At 45.1% G+C, this 24,614-nt stretch overlaps 2 protein-coding genes across 2 annotated transcripts; one reads left to right on the top strand and one right to left on the bottom strand.

Moving 5' to 3' along the window:
- Positions 1-92: 92 nt before the first annotated feature.
- Positions 93-11,911, bottom strand: pcca (propionyl-CoA carboxylase subunit alpha). The gene is made up of 23 exons (XM_080016794.1): positions 11,843-11,911; positions 10,841-10,921; positions 10,543-10,590; positions 10,011-10,079; positions 9,550-9,663; positions 9,333-9,386; positions 8,454-8,585; positions 8,131-8,167; positions 7,050-7,128; positions 6,433-6,535; positions 6,232-6,326; positions 5,642-5,792; positions 4,712-4,855; positions 4,477-4,551; positions 4,108-4,176; positions 3,943-4,018; positions 3,301-3,514; positions 2,980-3,082; positions 2,659-2,757; positions 2,215-2,268; positions 1,749-1,889; positions 1,265-1,342; positions 93-996 (listed from the first exon to the last, which is right to left on the bottom strand). Exons 1-23 carry the CDS (start codon positions 11,894-11,896, stop codon positions 928-930), a joined length of 2,139 nt encoding a protein of 712 aa, XP_079872920.1. The 5' UTR covers positions 11,897-11,911; the 3' UTR covers positions 93-927.
- A 7,857-nt stretch (positions 11,912-19,768) lies between these two features.
- On the top strand, positions 19,769-22,741 carry LOC307242042 (uncharacterized protein; the record flags this gene model as incomplete). Its single annotated transcript, XM_080016378.1, has 2 exons — positions 19,769-20,330; positions 22,107-22,741. 2 exons carry the CDS (start codon positions 19,769-19,771, stop codon positions 22,739-22,741), a joined length of 1,197 nt encoding a protein of 398 aa, XP_079872504.1.
- Positions 22,742-24,614: the final 1,873 nt, after the last annotated feature.

The following is a 24,614-nucleotide window of genomic DNA, read 5'->3' as shown; positions in this document are numbered from 1 at the left end:
TACAGCTGGATTTGTAATTACGTTTAACACCTTATTGAGAGCAGCTTCACAAAGATGTACGGAATTTTATTGGAAAAAATGTAGACGTCAAGGTTTGCTTAAATATCAAATAGTATTTATTTTCACATATTCTGGCTTGAAGAGGAAAAAAAAAAAAAGTCTGTCAAAAATAATCAGTTGTGAGGTGGTGGGGGCGGTCACTTCAGCTTCAGAGTGGACACAGGTCTATTACATTTGTCTCCAAATAACTTTTAGTGTCAGAGAAGCCTCATTTACTTCCTGGACATAATGATAGAAAGCCATTTTATGCCTTCGGGCTGTGACAAAATTCACAGCCTCTTCGAAACAGAAAGTCCAATGGATCGCTGCTATATTGATCACGTGCACAGCCACACACATGAGGGAGGGGGAGGAAATTTCAGAAATGACTAAACCAGAAATCCACGCCAGCCCTGCACGCTACAATATTATTGCTTCTATCTACAGTATTTAAACACACCAACTGTCATTTGTTGTTACACAACCACAAAAGGCACGGACGTGGTTTTTATAAAAAAAAAAAAAAAAAAAGCCTCCAGGTAGCCAAAACACCTGGAAATTCACAAGACTCTTCCTCACCTCGTGATACCATTAATCTACAGCCATGTCTGAGCAGCAGCTACGTGCCGTCTCCTGTGTCCGTGTCCCTCCCAGACAGTTATGTAACATTTTGGGGGGGGGAATAAAAAGTCTACCACAACTTTGCAGATCTGCCAAATCTGCTCATTTCAGGGAGTGGGAATCGAACAGCCTGAGGAATGTTCTGGTCAACGGCGTCGGTGAATACAGGGATAAGAGGCCTGATCCTCGCGGGAACGTCTTCTGGAGTGCGCTGGTTTCACACCGGTTTTGTGGGGAAGGGGATGCAGTCGGCAGTTTTTTTTTTTGTTATTCCAGTTCAACCAGAAGGTCTCCCTCCCCGACAGTCTCCCCGGCCTTGCAGTGCACGCTCTTCACCTGGAAGGACGGGAGTAAGTACGTAGGATCAACACGTAATTCGACAGAAACTCTTCATGGTGATTTGTTCCAACTCCAGACAATGGAGGGACCAACTGTGATGTGGCTAGACCTTTTCTAAATAGTCTCATTCGAACATGGCGCAACGAGCCGATTTGGCAGGATGAAGTAAGAGCTGGCGTCCCGTTACACCATCACTGTTCTGAATGATCCTGCCTGTCAAATGGGGGCGCTCGCCACGACTTCAAATACCGTGAGGGCGGGTTACCTTTGCCGTCCTCGCAGCAGTCATGCTGTTCTGCATCTTCATGGCTTCAATCACGCAGATCTCCTGACCTTCTGCAACCTACAGACACAATAAAATATTAATGAGTAATTATCTATTATTCAAATATATTTGGCATATTGACCTTGTTGGACAAGCTAAATTTATAATTTAGGCATGGCATAAATTTTCCACAAAATTTCCCTTTGGATCAGAAAGAGGATATAAATGAGCCCTAATGTTCGTATAAAATAAAAATAGAAACTTCAGTTTGGCAAAACAAAAAAGCAACTAGACCTGGTGAGACATCACAGATGTGGTTCTGTAACGGTCACCATGCACTCATCTGCCTCGGATCATAAAAACTGACGTGCGCTTGAAGCTTCTCTGGTGATTAGATTTAAGTGTTGAGGACGGCCGGATGTCGGGGGGGAGGGGAGCCACGCACACACACACAGTTTGGAAATGATTTTTTTTTTTTTTTTACCATGTCGCCGGGTTTCACTGACACGGCGACTACGGAGCCCGGCATGGGGGAGCGCAGGATGCTGCTGGTGTCTTCTGGAACCTTTTCTGGCATGTGGGCGCTAAGGGAGGCCACCAACCGAGACAGTAGGCGCACCTTGAACTACACACAAAAATCATTTAATTGGCAAATATATTTAAAAAAAAAAGCCTACTACAAATGCCCTCCAACTCCATATTTGACCACTTTTGGTATATTTGCGGTCGGATTTGAACAGTGTTGGTAACTCCGCACTTTTTCTAATCTCCCCCCCCCCCCTTTAGGTATACTCTGCTTGTGTCATTACAAACAGAGAGGAGAGATGGATAGAAGACTCCAGAAGAGGTCTGGAGGCTCAGGCCGGGCTCCTGTTCAATCTCTCAGATGACGCCAGTGTCACAGGATATAAACGTGCAGTATATCACGGCACGCACGCAGGAAGTCTTACCGTTGTGCCCAGGTACTGCAGGGTGATCTCCCCCGAAGCATCTCTGGACAAACACTGCGACGCAAAGCGCAGGGAACACGTCGGTTTAGAAAGTCTTGCAGTTGTCCAGAATTAGCATCACATTCCATAAAATAAGCAATAATTCACACTTTGTTCACTGGGATGAAACTGAGAACAGTCAAAGTCAACCTGACAAATCACTCTGCTGAAGCTCCACATACCTTTCTTGCGTTCAGTAATTTTAATATTTGTGTCGAGTAATGGATAATATTTATTGCGTCAAGTAATAACAGTAAGAATTGTCCAGTAATCATTTGTTGTGTCCAGTAACAAGAATTATTGTGTCCAATAATATTATTTATTGCATCCTGTAATAATAGTGTCCAGTATGTCCTGAATATACATTTTTCCCTGATAAGTAGGTTAATGTGTGTGCTGTTTCACCTGCAGTATCCTCGTGGTGCTGTTGATGGTGACGGGCAGCAGAGGGGACGCCAGGTTCCACTCACCACTCACCACGACCTTCTCTCCATCCACCTCCACCTGAAGAGACCGAGAGAAGAGGAGAGAGTTGGATATGTGAGAAGAGAGAACGTTACGCGCTTATGAGAGTCGGCGAGTAATAGACAATCCGTTTTGCGTAGAGTAAAGCTTAATTCATCTAAACCTCAGAAAATAGGTTTTAATCATTGATCTGGTTTGTAGTGTGTTTGGGAAGCGACATTTCCTTTGTGCAGTCGTCCTGCGGCGCCGCCGGTGACTCACAGTGAAGGTGTTTCCTGATCTAGTCACGGCCAGAGGGTGGCGCTCTTTCCCCAATTCGGCGCACAGCTCCCAGCTGTGGCGCTCCTGAGAGGCGGGGGACACCCTAAAAGCCAAGATACCAGGCATAAATATATGGAGCCGACAAATAAGCGCCATCGATGGAGGGTTGAGAGTTCTTGAAAACAAAACTGCGTTTTACTTGGAGTACTACACAAATAAGTCAAAAAGACTTCCACAGAACAAGATTCAATTCAGATACATTAGGTTTTTGTTTTTAAAATAGCAATTTCACTAAACTATGCAATAGTTACTGTGTCCCACCTCATATTACCCAGGAACTTGTGGGATCGGAGCTGAGCGGCGATGTAGAGCGCCGCGGCCGAGGCCAGCAGCTCCCTGCGACCCTCCACAGAGAGCTGGTGACCTTTGAACCCGTCGGGATAGACCTCTGGCAGGAAGTTGGTGCTGATGTCGCCCGAGATGAAGCGCGGATGAGTGATGATCTCACGCAAAAGGGGGATGTTGTGGGTCACACCTGGGGCGCAGGGAGAGTTGGAAGATTTTAATAGATGTCTTTGCTAAATTTCACAGCTTCCTAAAGCGGTCATAATGTGAACGGTTGATACAGTGGTGCATTTCTTTTAATTGATTACTGTTCATTCATAGGTTCTTTTATTGTTTACCATTTGGTCGACGGTAAATTTCCTATTGTAAATTCATATAGGTTTATTTTTATTCATTGATCATCACTGTTTATTGTAGATCACCACTTGATGTTAGTTTGTTTTTGTAGTTCGTTGGTTTATATCTATTTGTTGATTTAGCTTAATTGCATATTGTCTATTTCTAGCCGTATTACTTTACTATTATTGTATATTGGTGTGCGATTCATCACCTCCGGGGATGAATAAAGTATGAATCTATTAATCCACGCATCTGAACAGAAACAAGAAGCGTGTCTACCTCTAATAACATAGTTGTCCAGGGCGTCCTCCATCTTGGACAGGGCTTCTGCTCGCGTCGCACCGTAGGTGACCAACTGTGGAAAGCACAGAGGTCATATGAGCAAGGAAAAACTTAAATGAGATGGTCTCGTCAAAAAGACAATTCTACCGTCACGCCACTGACCTTGGAGATCATGGGGTCGTAGTAGATGCTTATGTCGCTTCCTTCTTGGATGCCGCTGTCCACACGCACCTGAAAGTAAATGTATATAAACTCTATTAGCAATGAAACATATGCCCAGTGTATACATAATATCTGCTCAGAAATTGCAGTAACCGCCAAATATAAAATTGACAAAATAAACCTCTAGTTAAAAAAAGTACAGTCGAGGTAAACGCCAGTGTTTTAACTTAAACCTTGTTTTTTCTGATCATTGGTAGTTATGAGTGATTTGAGAGGTTAAGATAGAGGGTATAAAAAAAATGAGAATTGCTTCATAGGTTTTAATGCCAAGGAAAGTATTAATCTGGGATACAGTCAACACGCTCTTACTTTGTCGAGGTTGAGCGGTTCCTGGTACTGCGACAGGCGACCGATGGAGGGGAGGCCGAAGGACTTGTAGGGGTCCTGAGAGGAAAGATGGGTTAACCTGTTCTGATTAAGCTTCAATCCTAGTCATTTATTTGTAATGCGTAATAACCTTGGCGGCAAAGCGGTCGTTCGGAGCTACTTTGCAATAAACGCACCTCGATCTGTATTACGATACATTTCTTCTACCCCCCCGTACCTCGGCGTACACGCGGCTCTCGACGGCCCAGCCGTTGATGGGGATGTCTTCCTGTCTGTGCTGCAGCGGGAAGCCTTTGGCGACGCGAATCATCTGCTGCACCAGATCCAGACCCGTGATGCACTCTGTGATGGGATGCTCCACCTGGGAGTCGGGAGGGAAGTAACGTTACGACGACACAGATCACAACCCGCATGAAGGCAGCTCTCCTGGTTGAACATGTCTGAGTAAAACGCACAGAGTCCAATAACTGAGACCATTTCTTTCAACTTTGAACTGGTGGGTTTGTTTTTTTTGGGGGGGGGGGATTTCAAAGGACCAGACAGAGGCTTTTGTCAATGTACAATCACCTTTTTTCTACCAAGTCATTTATTTAATGTGATATTTTCCTTGCTGCTAATTTTTTATTTAATGGATTTTAAGCATCTCAAGTTGCACAATTCTGTTTGGAATGAAGGTGCATGACATTGTAAATCAATCTTAAGCCTGATAACTAGTCGCTCATGGTGTTCAACATTAACTTGCATTTGCAACAAGCATCAACTTGCAGGGTTCTTCAACATTACCTTTAGGTCATTTTCTTGGCTTTATAATATATTTTAAACACATTAACTTCTTCCAATGTCAATAGCAATGTGAACTTATACATAGCTTTGTACATTCCAACTGTAGAAAGCCAGAATGTATTGAGGACAAAGTGATGATTTCATCCAAATTGAACACTGTTAATCATGCTAATATTAAACAAGCAGGACATCTGTTTTAAATACTGATCCTCACTTTGAGCTTAAGAGAAATCAGTTTATCTATTACTTAATAAAATCACTGGGACAAAGACATAAAATAGAGCTTGGGAAAATCTTTAGGATATAAAATAAAAATGACTCACATCCGCTATTAACAGACAAACACACACACTATCACACTAGCCTGTAGTCGTGTGTTCATCTCCAGAAAGTAGAAGTTTTTCTGGGAGTCAACCAGAAACTCCACGGTGCCAGCGGAGGAATACTGGACGGCTTTGGCGAGCTGCACCGCCTGCTCCCCCATGGCACGTCGGGTGGGGGCATCCAAGAACATGCTGGCAAACAAAAAATACACATTTTATGTAGCGTTAAATTCTCCATTCATTGAATTTTTCCATTTTAAAGCTAGCTCATGAATAGCTTTAAATGAATCTATACATCACTGCAAATAGCATACAATACCATAATGAATGTATCCCTGTAAAACACTTTAAAAGCAAAAGAATAAATTAAAAAAAAAAAAAAAAAGAAGACTTTGAAGTGCAATTTAAAACCCACACCGCCCACTTTAGTGTTTTCAACTTAGCTACAAAGTAACCAAGACTGTTGCTATACATTTATATCAATGATGATAAATTTCAAAAATACGTAGCTGTTTGTTATTTAAAACGGCTATATTCACTAAGAAAGAGTTGGGGTGAGTCTCCTGGAAGTTTGTCCGATCCTTTTTGTGAAGCCCTCCTCGTCAAACATAAGCGCGAGGCTCCCTCTGACCTTGGAGCCTCCTCGACGACCTTCTGGTTCCTCCTCTGGATGGAACACTCCCTCTCGTTGAGCCACAGGGCGTTGCCGTGCTTATCGGCGAGAACCTGCGGCGACGCAAATGCAAGCCGCTGCGTTTAATTCTCCGGAGAGGAGGCGCCCTCATTCAACCACGGCCCGACACACATGGAGGATATTTCATCAACTTCTCACCTGTATTTCTATGTGTCTGGGGCTGTCGATGAACTTCTCGATGAGCAGCCGGCTGTCTCCGAAGCTGGATGCTGCCTCCTGGGAGGAGAAGCGAAACCCCTCCCTGGACCACGACGCAAGACAGTAAGGGATGGAAGAAAACAGGAAGGGATGAGAAGACAGAGAGATACAGACATGCAGTTAGACAGGAAGGCGGTGGGAGAGTGAAAGAGGAGCCTGGTCCTTGGCTGTAGGGACAGAATTATTATCTCAAATTAATTCACATTTATTACATTTGAATAAATACTTCAATGATGTCAACGTATGAAGCCAAATCCTCCTTTATTTTGGGATCTACGCATGTAACGAAATAAATCAAATGCAAAAATTTAAAAGCAAAATGACTCTTTTTCCACAATATAAAGGGCATAATGTCCTCTGATGACACGAGGTAAGCAGCCGAGTATCTGACGTTTCACTTTCCCTCTGCTGGGTGAGGGAATAAGACAATGATGCAATAAGATAAGCCCGTATGCAGAGCTGTCACACTTACTATTTAAGTGCCTGAACGCATGTATTTCAGTAGACTTTAAGCATTGTGAAATTGCTATCAGTAACTAGTAGTACGTGGCACTGACTTTGTCTCCTCATCGTTCCAGGAAGTCCTCATTCCTTTTCCTCCTCCACCTGCAGATGCTTTGATCATTACTGGGTAACCTAGAGTCAACACAAGCAGCGGTCACAAAACTTTGCTTCGACAGGACATGTGTTACTCATTTTATTAATGTTATTTGTTTCTTTATTATTTACTTGTAGATTTGTGAGGTAGAAATGACAAATCCGACTAAACCGTTTTTTCATCTGAGATTTGGCTTTACAACACACGCCGGTCAACCACAACATTGAAACCACTGACAGGTGAATTGAATAACAAGGATCATCTCGTTCCAATGGCATCTGTCAAGGGGTGGGATATATTAGGCAGCAAGTGAACAGTCAGTTCTTGAAGTTGATGTGTTGGAAGAAGGAAAAATGGTCAAGCGTAGGGATCTTAGCGACTATGACAAGGGCCAAATTGTGATGGCTAGACGACTGTGTCAGAGCATCTCCAACACAACAGGTCTTGTGGGGTGTTCCCGGTAGTTGCAGTATGCAATGGTTAGTACCTAACAAAAGTGGTCCCACAAGGGATAACCTGTGAATTGGCGACAGTGTCATGGGCGCCCAAGGCTCATTAATGCAAAGTGTGGCCCGTCCGATCCCACAGAAGAGCCACCGTAGCAAAAATTGTTGATAAAGTTAATGCTGCTATGATAGAAAGGTGTCAGAACACAGTGTATCACAGCTTGCTGTGTAGCTGCAGAGTGCTCATGCTGACCCCTGTCCACCACTGAAAGCTCCTACAATGGGCACGTGAGCGTCAGAGCTGGACCATGGAGCAATGGAAGAGGGTGGCCTGGTCTGATGAGTCACGTTTCCTTCTACATCATGTGGATGGTCGGGGTTAGGGTCCGATCCAATCGAGCATCTGTCCAGGACTTAAAGGATCTGCTGCTAACATCTTGGTGTCAGATACCACAGGACACCTTCAGAGGTCTTGTGGAGTCCATGCCTGAACGGATCAAAGCTGTTTTGGTGGCACTACACAATATAAGTGGTTGTTTTAATGTTGTGGCTGAGTTTGTATATCCAACACAAATGAAAAACTAGATTTCTTACCGATTTCCCGTGCTATTAGTACAGCTTCCTCAACATTCTGAAACCGAGAAAGAATTATAGTTAGTGGCAAACCCAATCAAAAATATATTTATACAAATACACAAGCATTCTCTTCCAAGATTGAATGAAGGAATAACCAAACATCAAAGTTTAAAAAAAAATTATTTTGCCTCAATAAATCTATAAACAACTGAATATACAATTTTTTTTAAGCTTAAAAGTGGGCGTGGGAGAGTGTTTTTGCATGTTGCTTGCGTTGTGTATGTGATGTTTGCATTTTCATATGATTTACTCCACACACGGGGAAAAGCGGGAGAACACACCTTGACGACTCCATCAAAGCCCGGTATGGTGTTGACCTTGGCAGCCTTGGCGATCAGCTTGCTCTCGATCTTATCTCCCATAGCCTGGATTGCGTGCGTGTCTGGGCCAATGAAGGTCACTCCCTCGGCTTCCTAGCAAAAGAAGCCACACACAGCATTTTGGTTGAATGAGCAACAACTACGACAACATTGGTGACAAAGTTAAATTAGTTTAAACCTCTATAATTATTAATTAGGTTGAACAAATACAGAATTAGTCTCAGGCATACAAACTAGCTGCCACAAGGCGTTGCTCTCCCAGTTTGTGTGATGCCAATGCAGAGGGGCTTAGGATAAAATAAGATAACTTGGAACCATTATTCTGAGATCATGCCCACACCTAACTCTGAGGCATCAGAGAAAGACAAAAATGGATTTACACTTTAAATATTAAAAAACAACTAGAAAATTAGGAACCCTACTCAGCATGGCGGTTATAACGCGCCCTTCTGATATTTGTGTTGGCGCTTGTCATCTCCTGGCAATTGTGTTTGTCTTGCTTGAGGTCACTTGAATGGCTGCTGTTACCACCAATATTCAGATGGGGACGCCAATCAGTGCTAATGTACAGTATCATTAAAGTGAATGGGACCCGCAGGACAATGAACCCACGCCATCAGTACAGCGCTAATTCTGCAAATTGAGTCAGGGAGAGTGGAGAGATTACTTCTGGCTGAAACATGCAAATGAAAATGTGCCATGCCAAAGTCAACCTTCGATTCATAAGATACTGCTGTTTCCAGGTCACGATAATAAAAATATTTCAAGAAGTGAATTTTTTTTTTTTTTTTTTTTAAGTAACAGCTTCACTTTGAACTCTGTGCAGACACATGCGCTTACCAGTCGCTTGGCAAACTCCTTGTTTTCAGAGAGAAAGCCGTAGCCCGGGTGAACCTTAACATGGAAGACAATCATATGGGTTGAATACATGGTTAAAGAAATATATCTGGGATAAACCTAAGCATTCACGCAATATTCTTTTTTTGGCCATACTATAAATGTGTTTGCTGTAGAAAGAACATACATTATTTGGAAGATTGTGTGTGTATGTGCCTACAGCCTGTGCTCCAGTGGAGAGGATGGCATCCATGATGGCGTCCATGTTGAGGTAGCTCTTGCTGGTGGGAGCGGGGCCGACACACACGGCCTCGTCAGCCATCTTCACGTGCACCTGGAAACCAACAGTCACAGAAAACTTTCATGCTTATAGATGTGCTCGCATTACTAGTCATGGTAACCACCACCTGAGGAAGTGTGATATAGATCCATGTAAAACAGCACACTTTTTTTTTAAATAAAAAAAATCAGCACAAGGAAACTATATTACATGGTTACAATTACTACAAAATTGTCTGATTGCAATGTTTTGGGGAAAACAGATAGATTATTTTTCAAAATGTCTGAGAATTTTAAACCAAGGCTAGAAATCAAATGTTGAATAAATAAAAAAACACATGTTTTGTCCAGGTAAGTTTGTATTGATGGCGTGACGAACTAAATAAAGTGTCAGTGACTCACAGCACACGAATCGACATCGCTGTGCACAGCCACAGTCTTGATTCCCATCTTCTTGCATGTCTTGATCACCTGAGAGGGAAGAAAAGTAGAACATTAGATCCCGAACAGAAACAGGAGGTCAAATGCCATCTTCAGAGTATAGGTGGTTTCAATGTAATTAGAGTATTACTGATTAGGCAATCAATTCTCCATCTGCATCTCCCACTCCCCAAAAAAGAAAAAGCAGCTCTGTGGCACAAATACAACTATTAAGGTCATCATGAAACAAGGTGACAATGTGGACATTTCATAAAATAAATAAGAAACAAGCTTCACATTATCAGAAAAAAAATAAAAACACAAAAGAATCTGTATTAAAAAAGTGAAGACTTTATTTTTTTTAAACCAGAGCCAGTGGTACCGTGAAATGGTCAAGTAGCGCATTTCAGGTGAGAGTGCAAACTGGGGTTTGCGGGATTAGTTAATTGAAACTTTTTTTTGCATCATTAGCTACATAGAAGGTTAGCGGTCTAGCGCGTAAAATAATCCCTACCCTGCAGGCGATTTCTCCTCTGTTGGCAATCAAGATCTTATCGAAGGTCTGCAGTGGAACAAAACACAGATTAGTGCACTCACTTCCTGTTTGTCGTCAGAAAATAGCTCTAGTATGATTCTCAACCTCTGTCCCCGTCGTAGAGGCCGGTCAAAAAGCCGGGAAGGAATTTTGATGTGAAGAGATTGTTGTTTTAATGGATTGATTTGTGTATTCACAAGAAAGATCAGCGATAGGCAAAACAAATATGATAAGATCCTTCTCATCTCATTCTGTAATTTCTAAAGAAATACATTACCTTCTCATTGGGATCATAGACGGTCGAGTATTGTGCGACAGTATTTGCCGGCATACGCCACCTGGTCTGAACCGATGCATTCTGCAAGAAACAGAGGGACGGTACAACCAGCACTCAGCTTCCCACTTTCAAAAAGGAGATTCAACAAGTTCAAGGCTTAAACCTTTGCCACTTGAGACTGCACGTAAGCATTGCGAGAAAGCGAGTGGTTTGAACATTGACACCACGGCTTGTAAACAAGGAATTCCAAATTTTTCGCACCGGCTTTGATGGTGCCCGCTTTGCTCACAGGCTTACTGGCCACTATACTATGGAGAAGCAGGAAAACATTAAAACACAGGAGATCAATTCCTCTATAAATGGGTAGGGGAAAAAAAAAAAAAAAAGACACAAGTCCACATGCCTGAAAGACCACACAGTGCCTGTACCGTGTACAGGCCTAATCATTTCCGAGAAATTGGCTGGACAGACTTTTATGCAAGCTGGCCAGGAAGATGCATTTTATATGAATTGGTGGGAAAACAGGCAGGAAGAGAACAAGCGTTGATAAAGTAATGAGAAAAAAAAAAAGATCTAAACCTCCGCATCAACAACTCGCACTGGCAAATGTAGGACACTGTGCAGGCTTGAATAGTTACAGTGCACTGTGTACATACAGTACTTGACGTCACTAGTTTGACATTGACAGGCGTCAGTGCAGCAGGAGTAACTATCGTTATTTATAGAAATGCAAACAGCATGATACACCCCAGGTAAAAGCTGGCCTCAAGCTAAATTTTCCATCTCGAGGCTTTGCTGAACCCCAACGCTTCCAATTAAAATAGTTCACGTTGGAGCCCTGTGAAGCCCGGCTAGCTGAGTTAGCAACAGAGGTCGCTAGACTGAAACCAGCGCGGTGCGCGGCACATCTTAACGCGTGGACAGGGCGCACGTCAGCGTTCCCGTAGCTCACTCGTGGCGGGCAAAGGTGAAAAAAAAAAAAATCCCTCCTCCTCTCCTCACCTTTGCAGCGCACAGAAACCTCAGCAGGGCTGGAGTGACGATGTGAGCCGCCATGTCTGCACCGGGTACGCGACGCGCCGCGATGACGTCAAGGAAGGGCGTGTGCTCTTGTGGACCAATCGCATCGTCGTTTCCTGTGTATTTATTCATTTATTCCACTCGGGCATTGTTTGTGCGATCTTGATCGATCAACAACAACGGAAGAAAAAAAATCGGTTGAACAAACACAACACTGCTCAATCACGCGACGGATTCTTTAAAAAAAAAAGCTTCGCTGACAAAGTGGGGTATCTGATCCCAGCGCTACGACGCACAAATACGTCTGTCTGTCAATCAGTCAATCAATCAATCAATCAATCAATCATAGATAATCATATCGTTGTCACACAAAAAAATAGCGCGGCTGAAAAACGAAATAACTAAAACCTTTAGTGCAACAAACTACGGTTTATTTTGGTCATCATCCTGTATATCCAATCACGACTCCAAAAACAAATGTAGTAAAGATGAACAGGTCTCTGCGGATGAGATTTATCAAATTCACAAGAGTGAAAAAAACAAACAACATTTGGTAGATCCATAAATATGGTGAATATCACCACAATGACAAAAAATATATATATATAACTTCTCCCTGACAACAAAAATATACATCTTTAGATAATAAAAAATTATTCTATTCCCCATGCACTTTTCCCATTGGCTTCCTTGTGGCCCAAGTCAGATATACCACTCAGTGAAGTTGTGGAGAACTGAGCTGCGGGGCATCGCACAATCAGGGGACATGCTGCTGTGTGTGTCAGTACCAGGGGACACCATCTCCGGGGTAGAGCCCGACTCGTACCAGGAGAGATGTGAAGAGGCCCAGAGCGAGGGAGAATTGTGGAACTACGGAAGACAATAAAAAAAATCACAAGTATTCCAGACCAAGATTCAAGAGTAATTTACTTGTCACGTGCAGTCAGACAAGTACGGTGCAGTGTAATGATAAAAGGGGCACAGGCTACTCCCAAGTCTTGTGAAAAACAAAGTAGAAAGAAAAATATTTATGTATGTATCTGTATGTATGCATCCATGCATGAAGGCCTATGTACTGTATGTATGCCGTGAATAAAACTTGGTGTGTCTTGTGCATAAACTTCTGGCAGGCCTAGATGTCTCTTTTCTTTTACAGTCAGGTGTTTCCTCAGACGGCTGAGCATGTAGACCCGCAGGTGCTTCTTGCAGCGCTGGTGCTGTAGAAGAGTCTCTTGCAGCCGAATAAACCACACGTAGGCACTCTCCCCTGAGGAGAAAAAATACAAGATGCTTAGAAAAGCATTTTGCGAGATATTCTCAGTTCAAACAAAATTGAGTGTGTGTGTGTGTGTGTGTGTGTGTGTGCGTTTGTGTAGCTGCAGGGTCTCGGAGCACGCAAAAAACTTGCAGCAGCGTGGGAACGGACGCATAAACGGCTTCTCTCCGGTTTGCACGCGAAGGTGTTGAACATACTTGGGTTTTGCACAAACTTGGCTTTGCCTTTGAACGGTTTGCGGCAGCGTGCGCATGCGTGCAGCCTTCCCAGTAGCAGGCAATACTGCCCGAGACCCCTGATGTGCTCCACAGAGACGTGCGTCACCAGTCCGTGCATGATGGTGTAGGTCTTCCTGTATGGCTACGGCTCGCTCCACTTGCACACCCACTTCCGCTCAAGTTGGTGGAGCACTCCATTTTCCCCACCGGATAGTGGTAGTGGTGGTAGTGGTGGAGGGTCATTCCCATGTACGGCTCAGGGGCCACAGACAGTCCCTACTGGCCGTATAGGGGTTCGCCTTGGGCCCCGGACACATGTTGCCACTGGTCCCACACCTCCCCCTACACCGACTGGAGAACCCAGGAAGCCTCCTACCCAGCTGCTGGTCATGGAGCCCGGGGAAGAGAATGTGTCCGTGGGTCGGTGCGTCCCCATCAGGATGATGCTGGAGGCTGGTCCCGTGCCACGGTCCCCAGCAGATGCAGCAGCCAGGGGTCTCCAATCTAACCCCAGGGGGACTCTCCTGGTGGGAGGGCTGCAGTGGACTGCACCAGCGGGCCCATTTGGATCTGCATACTAAGTCCATTAAGGCGCCCGGGTTCCCGCTCTGACTGCTGGAATTTTGCTCCTGGATCGCTCCAGAACATGCTCCTCTCTGGGGCTTTTGAGAAGAATTGGGCAAAAACGATTCCAAAATGATTTGCTCCGGGTTGAGAGGTGGTCTGACTTTAAAGCCCTGACCTTGACCTTTCATCCTTTTTTTAATATCCTGTGGAGTCCCTTGTAATAATACTCTGTGTGGTGCACCCCTTTGCCACGCCCGCATTCAATGGGTCTATTTGTGTGTGTCGGGGGTGTGGGGTTAATGTGAAACGCACTTCTATTTCATTACCAGAGGCTCTATGTCCCATTAAAAGAACACCAGAAAAGGATCATTTAGACAGACAAAAGTAAAACGGAGGACTTGAAGATGCTACTTGACCATGAGTGAGAGAGAGAGAGAGAGAGAGAGAGAGAGAGAGAGAGAACAAGAGAGAGAGAGTGAGAGAGAGACTAAAGAAACTTTTTGTTGAAACTTTTGTTGTTTAAAGTGAAAGGATCACTTTTTTAAAGTGGCTCAAACCTGGAGATTTTGCAAGGACAAAGAGGATCATATCGACTTTAACATCATTTTTTCACCGCACATCCATAACCAGGAGTCTAAAAACGTAGTCTGTGCGCACAACGACCGGAGAGGGAACTCGGAACCAAGGATCAAAAGCTTGTTTCTGCACGGATGAAGCCGGGCACCTTGGGAACGACACCGGACCCGGGTGCTGGGTGTTGAGTTGCGCCCGCGGGTCTCCCATGATTGGCCACTTTCTCCGCGATCACACCCCACACGGACCGCCCTCCTCGCACGTTGACAACAGCGCTGGTTAAGGGAAGACCGTAAATGACGTAGCCTCGGCGGCGTGAAGTCCGTCTTCTTCGCGCTCGTGAGTTTACTCTTTAGGAATAGGTTTTAAAGGTCAATTGACTCTCGAAAATGTGCCAAAATGAAGCTGATTCAATCAGTCTTTAAAAACTCGCCAATAATTATATTTTAAAAAAAATGTTACGTTATATTTCAATCAATTTTATTTATGAAACTTTTTTTTGAACAACGTGAGCAGGCACTGGAATACCCTGTGAGTTACCGATGAAAGACAGTGACCCTTAGCACTTTTATTGCATCCTCTGTTTTAAATTAACCCAGCTATTATGTTAAAATAAACAGACATATTTGTGTTTGGGCTCAAATTGACCCCAGCAATTTAAACATACACAAAATGACTGTAATTGAAAGTGTTACCCAAGTTTAGACTTCAGAACATCAGCAAAGAACACATAGCAGTTAGTCAATAATGGGAAAGACACCAATAAAAAGTTAATAAAAGTGCGTGTCTGGTATGGGCCTGCCAACGTCCAGGATAAGGCCTGACTCAACAGGTCCACCCTTCAGGACCTCTTTACTTATACAGTTAAAACAAGTTTTCATTTTTAATTATAAAGTATATATACGTTATACCACTCTGTGCACATTTATTATAAGAAATTGTTTAATAAATACAATTAATAATAAAAAACGGTTTAACACATTTCATTTTATAAAAACAATTTGCGCCAATTACATAATAGCTGGGTTCATTTTGATTTTGATGCTAATTTTAACCCTGACCCTACTCCTGGCGGAGCCCCACCTGTGACCTGAGCATACACCAGATGCTCAGCAAGCTCTATGCAATCATGGTCCAGGCCTAAAACCTAAAACCACCGGAATAATAATACCGTAAACCATGAAATACAAATCTTCACCATTTCATCCTGGATTATACAAGGTCCGAGGTGGACTGCCTTTGGTATTAAGAGCAGAAACCCAGATTTCACCAAATCAATTGGAAACACAGACATCATTGTCCTACAGGAGACCTGGTACAGAAGAGATGGTCCCACTATCCGCCCTGCAAACTACAATGAGCCGGTAGTACCACCCACTGAGCTAAGAGGGATCAAAAGGGGAGGGGGGAAGAGACTTAGGAGGAATGTTAATATGGTACAAATTGGAACCAACTCACTCTATTAAGCTAATCAAAACAGGAGCTTTTTACATCTGGTTAGAAATTAATTGTAGTCTGTGGGGATCTCAATGCCAGGACAGGACAAGAACCTGACACACTCAGCACACAGGGAGACAAACAACTCCCAGGAGGTGGAAACACCCCCTCCGATATGGATCAATTCCCGCCTGGGGCGCTGTTGATACGGCGCTCCAGTGGGATATCCCTCGATGAGGGGCATTTCTGTGTAGAGTTTGCTCATATGGGGTTTCCTCCATATATAATTTACATGCACAAGAACATCGTCTGACCAACGATGGACACTGAAGTTGATCCCCGAGCACTGTAAGCTCAACACTGTTCCTGGCCTGCCCCCCTGAAAGGAGGACAAGCTTCGATGGGGGGAAAAAGCGCAAAACACATTTCACGGTCTCCATTTGCATTGTGTATCAGACGCTGTAGCTGCACGTAATGCATGTGTCGTGGTGTGTGTGTGTGACCAAATAAAGACGAGCTTAGCTTGTCCCGTTTTAATCTTCATCACCGACGGCAGCCGGGTGTCTCTCAGAGCCTTCACTGTCAGCCCATTAACACCCCTGTCAGACCACAGCAAAACCACAGTTCATCTGAACAGATCAACATGCAACCATGAAGTATAAAAGCCAACCAGATGACATACTGTTAAAAAAAAAAAGGAAGGTAGTGAGGTAACCTACCAAAAAGCTTTTATGCAAAAACAAGACTAATCACTCTTAGACCAGTTAGACCAGTTTCTGGGGGGGGGGGGAGACCTTTCAGTGCAACAGTGAACATGTAAACAGGGCAGTAGAAAACCTTCCGTATATATTTGACCCTTCAGCTTCTTTATCAAACCTAAAGGCCTCAAATAGAAATGCCAAAATAACAGCAATGACAATCAGAAAGCAAGTGAGGAACCTATCAAACCAAAAGCATCAGAGACTCAGACAACCAGAACATACGTCTTCACTATGGCGAACCATTAAAACAGTAGAAAAAAAATACGGTAAGTAAAAAAAAAAACCACCTTAGAAACCAGGGACATGCTATTGAGGAGTCCCTAAAAACAAAACCACTTGGAAACCGCTGGGAAAGTTTGAACATTCTAAACCAACAAAAACATGAGGACCTACCCATCCAAAATAGAGGTTCTCTTATCGTTTTTGTCCAGTGGCAAAGAATAAACAGAAGAAAACACATACAAGATAAACTACAACATTTAGAGTCAACCATAACAGACTGTCAGAACCCATTAGACTCTCCAATTACACTAAAAGAACTGCAGGACAAAATAAAATCACTCGCAAACCAAGAAGGCCTGTGTTGTTGGCTGCATCCTAAATTCAATTATAAAATTCACAGACCTCAAATTCCAATAAGCTATACTGAAACTCTTTAACCTCGTCCTGAGCTCCGGGATCTTCCCCAATATTTGGAACCGAGGACAGATAAGGCCGCTCCACCAAAAAAGTGGAGACAAATGCGAGCCCCGATAACTACCGTGGGATCTGTGTCGACAGCAACCTCGGGAAAATCCTCTGTATGAACATCAACCACAGACGCCTGAAACTCCTTTTACTGAGCAAATCGTGAATTGTCTTTTTGCCAAATGATCGTACAACAGAACATATCTTCACGCTCAGCACCCTAATTCTACAATCAAATAAACAAAATCTAATTACTCTCCTGCTTAGTTGACTTTAAAAAACAGCCTTCGATTAAATTTGGCGTGAGGGTCTGCTGTATGAACTGTTAAAAAAAGTGGTGTTGGGGGGAAAAAACCCCAAAAATATTAACTCAATGTACGCAAACAACAAGTGCGCTGTCAAGATTGGCAAAAAGCACAGACTTCTTTCCCGAAAATCGGGGGGGGGGTGGTCAGACAGGAATGCAGCTTTAGTCCGATCTCTCTTTAACATATACATCAATGAACTGGCGAGGGCATTCAAACAGTCGGCGGTGCATCATCTCCAAACAGAGAAGGGCTACAACAGCGGCTTGATCTTCTGCACCAATTCTCCCGGACCCGGGCCTTGATGTTGAATCAGACTGAGACGAAAATTATGATATTCCAAAAAAAAAAGGCCCAGCCTCCAAAACCACAAACTTTCTAGATACCATAAGCTGGAGAACATACAAAAAAACGATGCATACCTCGGCCTAAACATCAGCATCGCGGGCAACGTCCACAAAGCGGTGAACGACCCGAGAGACGAGGAAAGGAAGGATTTTTACTCCTTCGAATGGAATATCAAGTCAGACATCGCAATTCAATGTCTTAAAATTTTACAATATTATTATATCATATTTTACAAAAAGGGACAAACACCAAATTCAGACTCTGCCTGCAGAATTCTGCAAATTAATTCAGTCCGCTACAGGCAGACATGAAGCCTCAGAGAAGAAAGCCTGTGCACCCACTGCACACAGCAGGAGGTGGAAACCCAGCTGCACTTTGTAACCACGTGCCAACCGTACCAAGACATCCGAGACATATACTATCCACAGATTACAAACACCAAAAAAGCATTTCAAAACATGGCCAATCACAAAAAAACTCCACGTCTGCCGGGCGAAAGACAGCGATTGGCAAACACAGCGGCAAGATTTGTGAACTGTTGTGGCCGGAGAAGGGCGTCCGGTGGAATACAACCACCCTGAAGACTGTCAATCGCCTGCCTGTTCCTGCAGCGACCATTGCACCGTGCTGATTTCTGTACATAGGCGGACTTACTGTACATGCATATAGAACAAATGTCTTTAAATATATGAATTTAAAATAAAAAAAGTTGCATTGTTGTTATAATATATTATATATATATATATATATATTTCACACTTGCTTTGACAATGTAAATGCCTGTTTCCCATGCCAATAAAAGCCATTTGGATTTTATTTGATTTTAATTTGATTGCATTTAAATTCAATTGCATTTAATTTAATTTAATTCAAATGTAATCGAATTTTAATTGAATTGAATTGAAGTGACTTGAGCCGGCTAGGCGGGGAGGGTCGGGGGAGGACGGTTCCTCGGAGTAATGGGACATGGCCCGCTGTGCTTCCTTTGACTCAATTCCCCTCCATTCAGAGTGTCTAGCGATGAACGGTTCGACGCCGTTTTTGAGACTCGGTTCCCGACGAGTCACGGTAAAAATAAATAAATAAATAAAATAAAAATAAAAAAATTAAAGAAAAAAAGAGCCGTTTAAATCTCCCGACTCGTTCCCTCGATTGAGTTGGCGTAAACGGGCGGCGAGCGACGGAGCCCCGAGAACGACGACCGGGAGTCGGAGGAGTCGCTCCGGCTCCGCTGGACACGAGTTCTCGCAAACAAAAGGAAGAAACATTGGATTCGATCGGAATGATTGATTTGAGCGGAGGGAGGCAAACCGTTGTCAAAAATCTCAAGGGGCTTTTTTTTTTTTTTTGGACGGTTGCTCTCCGTGTGAGAGATTCGAAACTCCGTTCATGTCCGTGTCTGGCAGCAGTTCGGCCTTCGACCGGCCATTTTTGACGCTTTTGCGGGAGCGACTCCCGGCTGCCGAGTCATCCACAAAGATTCGTTCGCCACGAACGAATTGTTCGCGAGTCTCGCATCGCCAGTGTCTAACCAGCATGGAGGGTCTGGCTCTCAGGGTCTAGCACGGAGCAGCGGGGGGGAAGGAAACAAGGCTCTCCCCTTCGACTAAAACCCCCCAGGAAGACGACCCGGGACGGGGTTTCCACGCGTTTCACGGCGGTGGGGAAGCGAGGCCCTTTTTCGGTGGTGGGCGACGGGGAGCGGGGTAAAGTAAAAGCCCGGCCGCGGTTCTAGCATGAAGCGGGCGGCCGTTGCGACCAGGCACAATGGCCTCGTCTCTCCGCTCGGGAACAACAACTCCGGGGCCTCCAACACCGCCGCCACCATTATCGCCGGAGGAGGAGCGGACGGCCCGCCGGACTTCCCCAAAGGCGGCCCGCTCGCCATCAAGACCGAGCTCGTGTGCCGATGGACGGAGGCGACGCGAGCCCCGTCGAGGCAGAAGCTCGCGGCGTCCGCCGTCTGCGAGCAAACTTTCGGCTCCATGCGCGAGCTGGTGGAGCACGTCACCGCCGAGCACGTCGTCGTCGCCGGGACGGGCGCGGGCACCGGCACCGGCACCGGCACCGGGACGGGGACCGGCGCCGGGACGGAGGGGCTGGAGATGTCGCTGAGCAGCCACGTCTGCATGTGGCACGAGTGCGCGCGCGGCGGCAAGGCGTTCAAAGCCAAGTACAAGCTGATCAACCACATCAGGGTGCACACGGGCGAGAGGCCGTTCGCCTGCGCCTTCCCCGGCTGCGGCAAGATGTTCGCGCGCTCCGAGAACCTGAAGATCCACACGCGGACACACACGGGTAGGGTGGGGGTGTTGTGATCACGGGCCCTTTACTATATATATATATATATATATATATATACATGTGTGTGTGTGTGAATGTCGAGCCCGGTGTGTTGTTGGATGAATGGGGGCGATCTTCAAAAGTGCCTGGCTTTAGGAATCCCCCCCCCCCCCCCCCAACCCCCTCCGCCTCCCGTGTTTATTTACGTGGGCTCAGCTCGGTCCATCCCTTCCTGCCCCCCCCCCCCCCCCCTCTCTCTCTCTCCCCCTCTCCCCCTCTCTCTCTCTCTCTGGAGGAAGTGACTGCTGCAGCTCCGGAGTCATGTAAGGTGACTGGAGCCAGGAATGTGGAGGATGACGACGACGACGACGACGACTGGTGGAGCCGTGCGTTCCCTCCTGCGTTCCCTCCTGCGTTGTAGTACCAAAAGAGGAGGAGGAGGAGGAGGAGGGTCGTCGTTGTCGTCTTTGGTGTAAAGTCCCAGGGATCCGAGGGGGTGTCGGGAGGCCGCGGTCGACCGGGCACGGGCGTGGATTAGAACCGACGCGAGTGTCGGTAAACGGCATCATGTGGTGCGGTGCCAGGCGACATTTAACCACATCGGATATCGCGGCGGCCGCAATGCCCAAAGATATCTGGTTCCGTGTCTCCACTCTCGATATCGTGTTGAGATATAACCCCGCTCTAAACCTAAGGGTCATTATCAAAGCTCCACAAATGGTTTATAACCGTGGTTGCCAATGTGGGATCCCAGCAAAATGGTTATTAGCTCACCTTCACCGTTATTTCATTTAGCGCCATTAGAGAATGTAGAATAATCACTGTTTTGATCATAGTTCCACTGTTATCGCTGTCACTCTGGTTTAGACAGGTGTGACGGTTTGGTCTCAACCATATCCAACGATAAAATTCCCTGTGTCCTAATGTGAATCAAATTAGGCTCCTTGATATGAAAAAGCCAAGGCATATTGTAATAACTGTTTACAACAAATGTCAGGCCACTGCTGATAGCGGTCAAGCGCTTTGTTGATACTCGCTCCTTTCGACACTATTATGACAAAGGCGGAGCCCTATTTTGGCTCCTTCCGAGAGTCTTGAAGTCCCTTTAACGATGAGCTTGAGATGTGAGATCCCATAATAACCTTTTCGCAACGGTGACGGAGAACACACCTGCAGGTTGTAGCTCCGATTCGCCCGCGGCGATGATGGGCCGGATGCCGCCGCTTTGAGTTCAGAACCAGTCGGGTCAGCTGCATTTTTTCATCCTTTTTTTGTCTCCCTGGTGCGGCGGCGGCAAAGATGGAAGGAATGCCGCCGCACAGCCGTGTTGATCGTCTCCGTCAACGCCGTTCCAGTTGAGCCGCCGCGCCGAGACCGAATTTCCCGAAAGCGGCCGGCTGAGGTGTTTGGTATATCCGTGGGAATTTTCGCCTCGTGGCGGTGTGAGAATCAGGCAGCAGCTGGAGTCTAGTTGGTCGGTGTAGAACCAGATTTTTTTTTTAGTCTTTAGAGAGGCAGATCTGATTTTTTTGACGGACCAGAAAGGTAGGACGACAGGGAGCTGCGAGGTTTTTAATCGGGATTGTATCATATACAATTACATTTTGATTTCAATTGTAATCGTTATGTTATATTTCTTCCAGGCATGCTATGTTGCCGCTTATATGTAGATACTCAGTTGTAAAGGGGCAACAACAACAAACTGTAGATTCAAGCGTAGCTACTGAAAAGCAAGACGGTCACAAGACGGTCTGGATGGAGGTAACCCTGACTGCCATGTTGTCCTTCCAGGTGAGAAGCCGTTCCAGTGCGAGTTCTGCGAGCGCCGCTTCGCCAACAGCAGCGACCGCAAGAAGCACTCGCAGGTGCACACGGCGTCCAAGCCGTACGACTGCAAGGCCCTGGGCTGCACCAAGTCTTACACCCACCCGAGCTCCCTGCGGAAACACATGAAGGTCCACGTGAAGACCTCGCCTACCTCCGAGCCCGGCGACCCCTACGACCCCGCCATGCACCCACATCAACGTCAGCAACCTCACCAAAACCTGTTTGAGCCGCTCAATCTCAAAATGAACCGTCTCTCTCCCTCCCTGCCCGACAAAAATGTGTACTTCCCCCCCATGTCCGAGTGCCGCCTGGACGGCGGCTCGGCGCAGGACATGGAGCAGAAGCTGCTGCGGAGCTCGTCGCCGCTGGCGATGCCCCTCGACCTCTCGCTGTCCGGCCTGGTGAAGAGCCGCCTCGCCCAGCAGCAGGGCACTAGGACCCAGCGGCGGAGCCAGCGGTCGGTCAACCCGCCGCTACCTCAGGTGTCAAACATCAAGGAGTGGTACGTCTGTACCAGGACTGCGGTGCAGCAGTTCCCTTTACTGAATCCAGAGGACATCAAATCAGAACCTAGTGACGATGAGGGCTACAACACGTAGGAGACACCGACCCCAGAGCTTGATGTGAACTTTATCAAAAATACGCAAGTCCAGCCAGAGATTTTTTTTTTTTTTTAATTTTTTTTTAATTTTTTTTCCGCAGAAGCATTTCTGGTACGTACGATTCCATTGGTAGCAGTACACGGTTGTTGGGATTGAAAACCTGCAGTGGCGTGATTGTATTTGTGTGCCCCCCCCCCCCCCCCGAATAGATATTTTTTACTGCAGTTTTGTGCCAGAGAGCCCACGGTTTGAAGCGGGGGAGACGGGTGCAAAGATCGAATGGTTCTTCCTCAGGGGGGGTCCTAGCGGTGATGTATGATACGTTCTGGAAGAGCCCACTTTGGACTTAACCAAGAAACGGACGCAAAATGTCAACGGCAACAAAAAAAAAACAAAAAACACCTTTGAGAAGCCCGTTCTTTCTTTCGAGGTCCACGGCACGTTTTTAAACTCGGTTTTTACTCGCACGGATGGCGCAAAAAAAAAAAAAAAAAGCCGAAAAATTAATTCTCAGTTTCAGTACGCTACGACGGGACGGGAAGCTGGACGCTCAGCGGGGAGGTTCGGTTGGCGGTGCCACTTTGATATAAAGACGGGGAGACCTGCACAAACTTTTATTTAATGTCTTTTTTTTTTTATTTTATTTTTTTTTATTCAGTGATGTTTTTGAAGTACAGGTTGACAGATAATGGATGTCTGAGAGCAGACCCCGTACAGTTCATCAGTATTCTTCATTTCTCCTCTTTAATAGATGGTATTAATGGAGGACAGTCCATCCTCATTTGCAAAAACATAGATTTAATTTGGTCGATTTGGCAAGTGACAGCTTGTGGCGCCCTTCACGAACCACGTGGTACAACCGGTGAGTTTGTCGTCAGCGCTTGGGTCGGAGATTTTACCATTTTACGAAAAATGTTTCCCCGGGTTTTCGCCAAAACAACAAAGCCAGCATTTCTTTCGAACCTCCCGATAAGACATTCCAAGAGCACTTTTCGGATTTGTGTGCGACTGGGTCGTAGGAGCTCGCAGTGTTTTTGGGAAATGGAGACGACGCAGAATGCACTAAAATCGAGAGATAAATGGATTGTTTCCTACAACTATTTTATTTTGTAAGAACCAACAAAGACTTTAAAAACACACTTGTGCTGTGATATTATAACTGAATTAAAATAAAATTGTGCCTATAAATAATGAACTTCCGACCACAATGAAATTACTGCAATGAAAAATAAATAAATAGATTTGTTTTTCTAATACTAAAAAAGGAATTTTAGGATTACGGTTTTGATTTTCACTATTGAACACATGAACTTGAGTAGGTGAAATGAACAAAAAAAAAAACAGCAGATGCTTAAAGATTGGCGAATGCCCCAAAACGTGAGTGAATTCACTTCCACTAACATTTCACCTGACTTTGCTCTGCTCACGTTTTTTGTAAAAGTGAGAGCCAAATGTACTCCGTTTTTTTGGGGGGGGGGGTGGAACACCTCGCCACTCAACGGCTCCCCCTCCACTTGCAGTTTACATTTAGAGAAACATCTCCACAGCAGCTGTTGCTACCTGGTGCTCAGGAGTTACACTTGGAATGTTTAGTTTTGATCAGAGGTCGTGAGCTCCCCAAATGAATTCATTCAATGAGTCAATCGACACTTTTCATTGGTTACTGGACCTCCATATAGTATATAGTATACTATGTATTTCCATATAGTATACGGTATATGTCTTTGCAGTATACTACATACTTCCATATAGTATACAGTATAATATGTCTATACAGTATACTATATACTTCCATATAATATACAGTATACATATGTATATACTGTAGTATACTATATACTTCCGTATAGTATACAGTATACTATATGTA

This window comes from Zeus faber (assembly GCF_960531495.2).
Source record: "Zeus faber genome assembly, chromosome: 16".
In the NCBI taxonomy this organism is placed as follows: Eukaryota; Metazoa; Chordata; class Actinopteri; order Zeiformes; family Zeidae; genus Zeus; species Zeus faber.
This window is presented reverse-complemented; position numbering and strand designations above follow the sequence as displayed.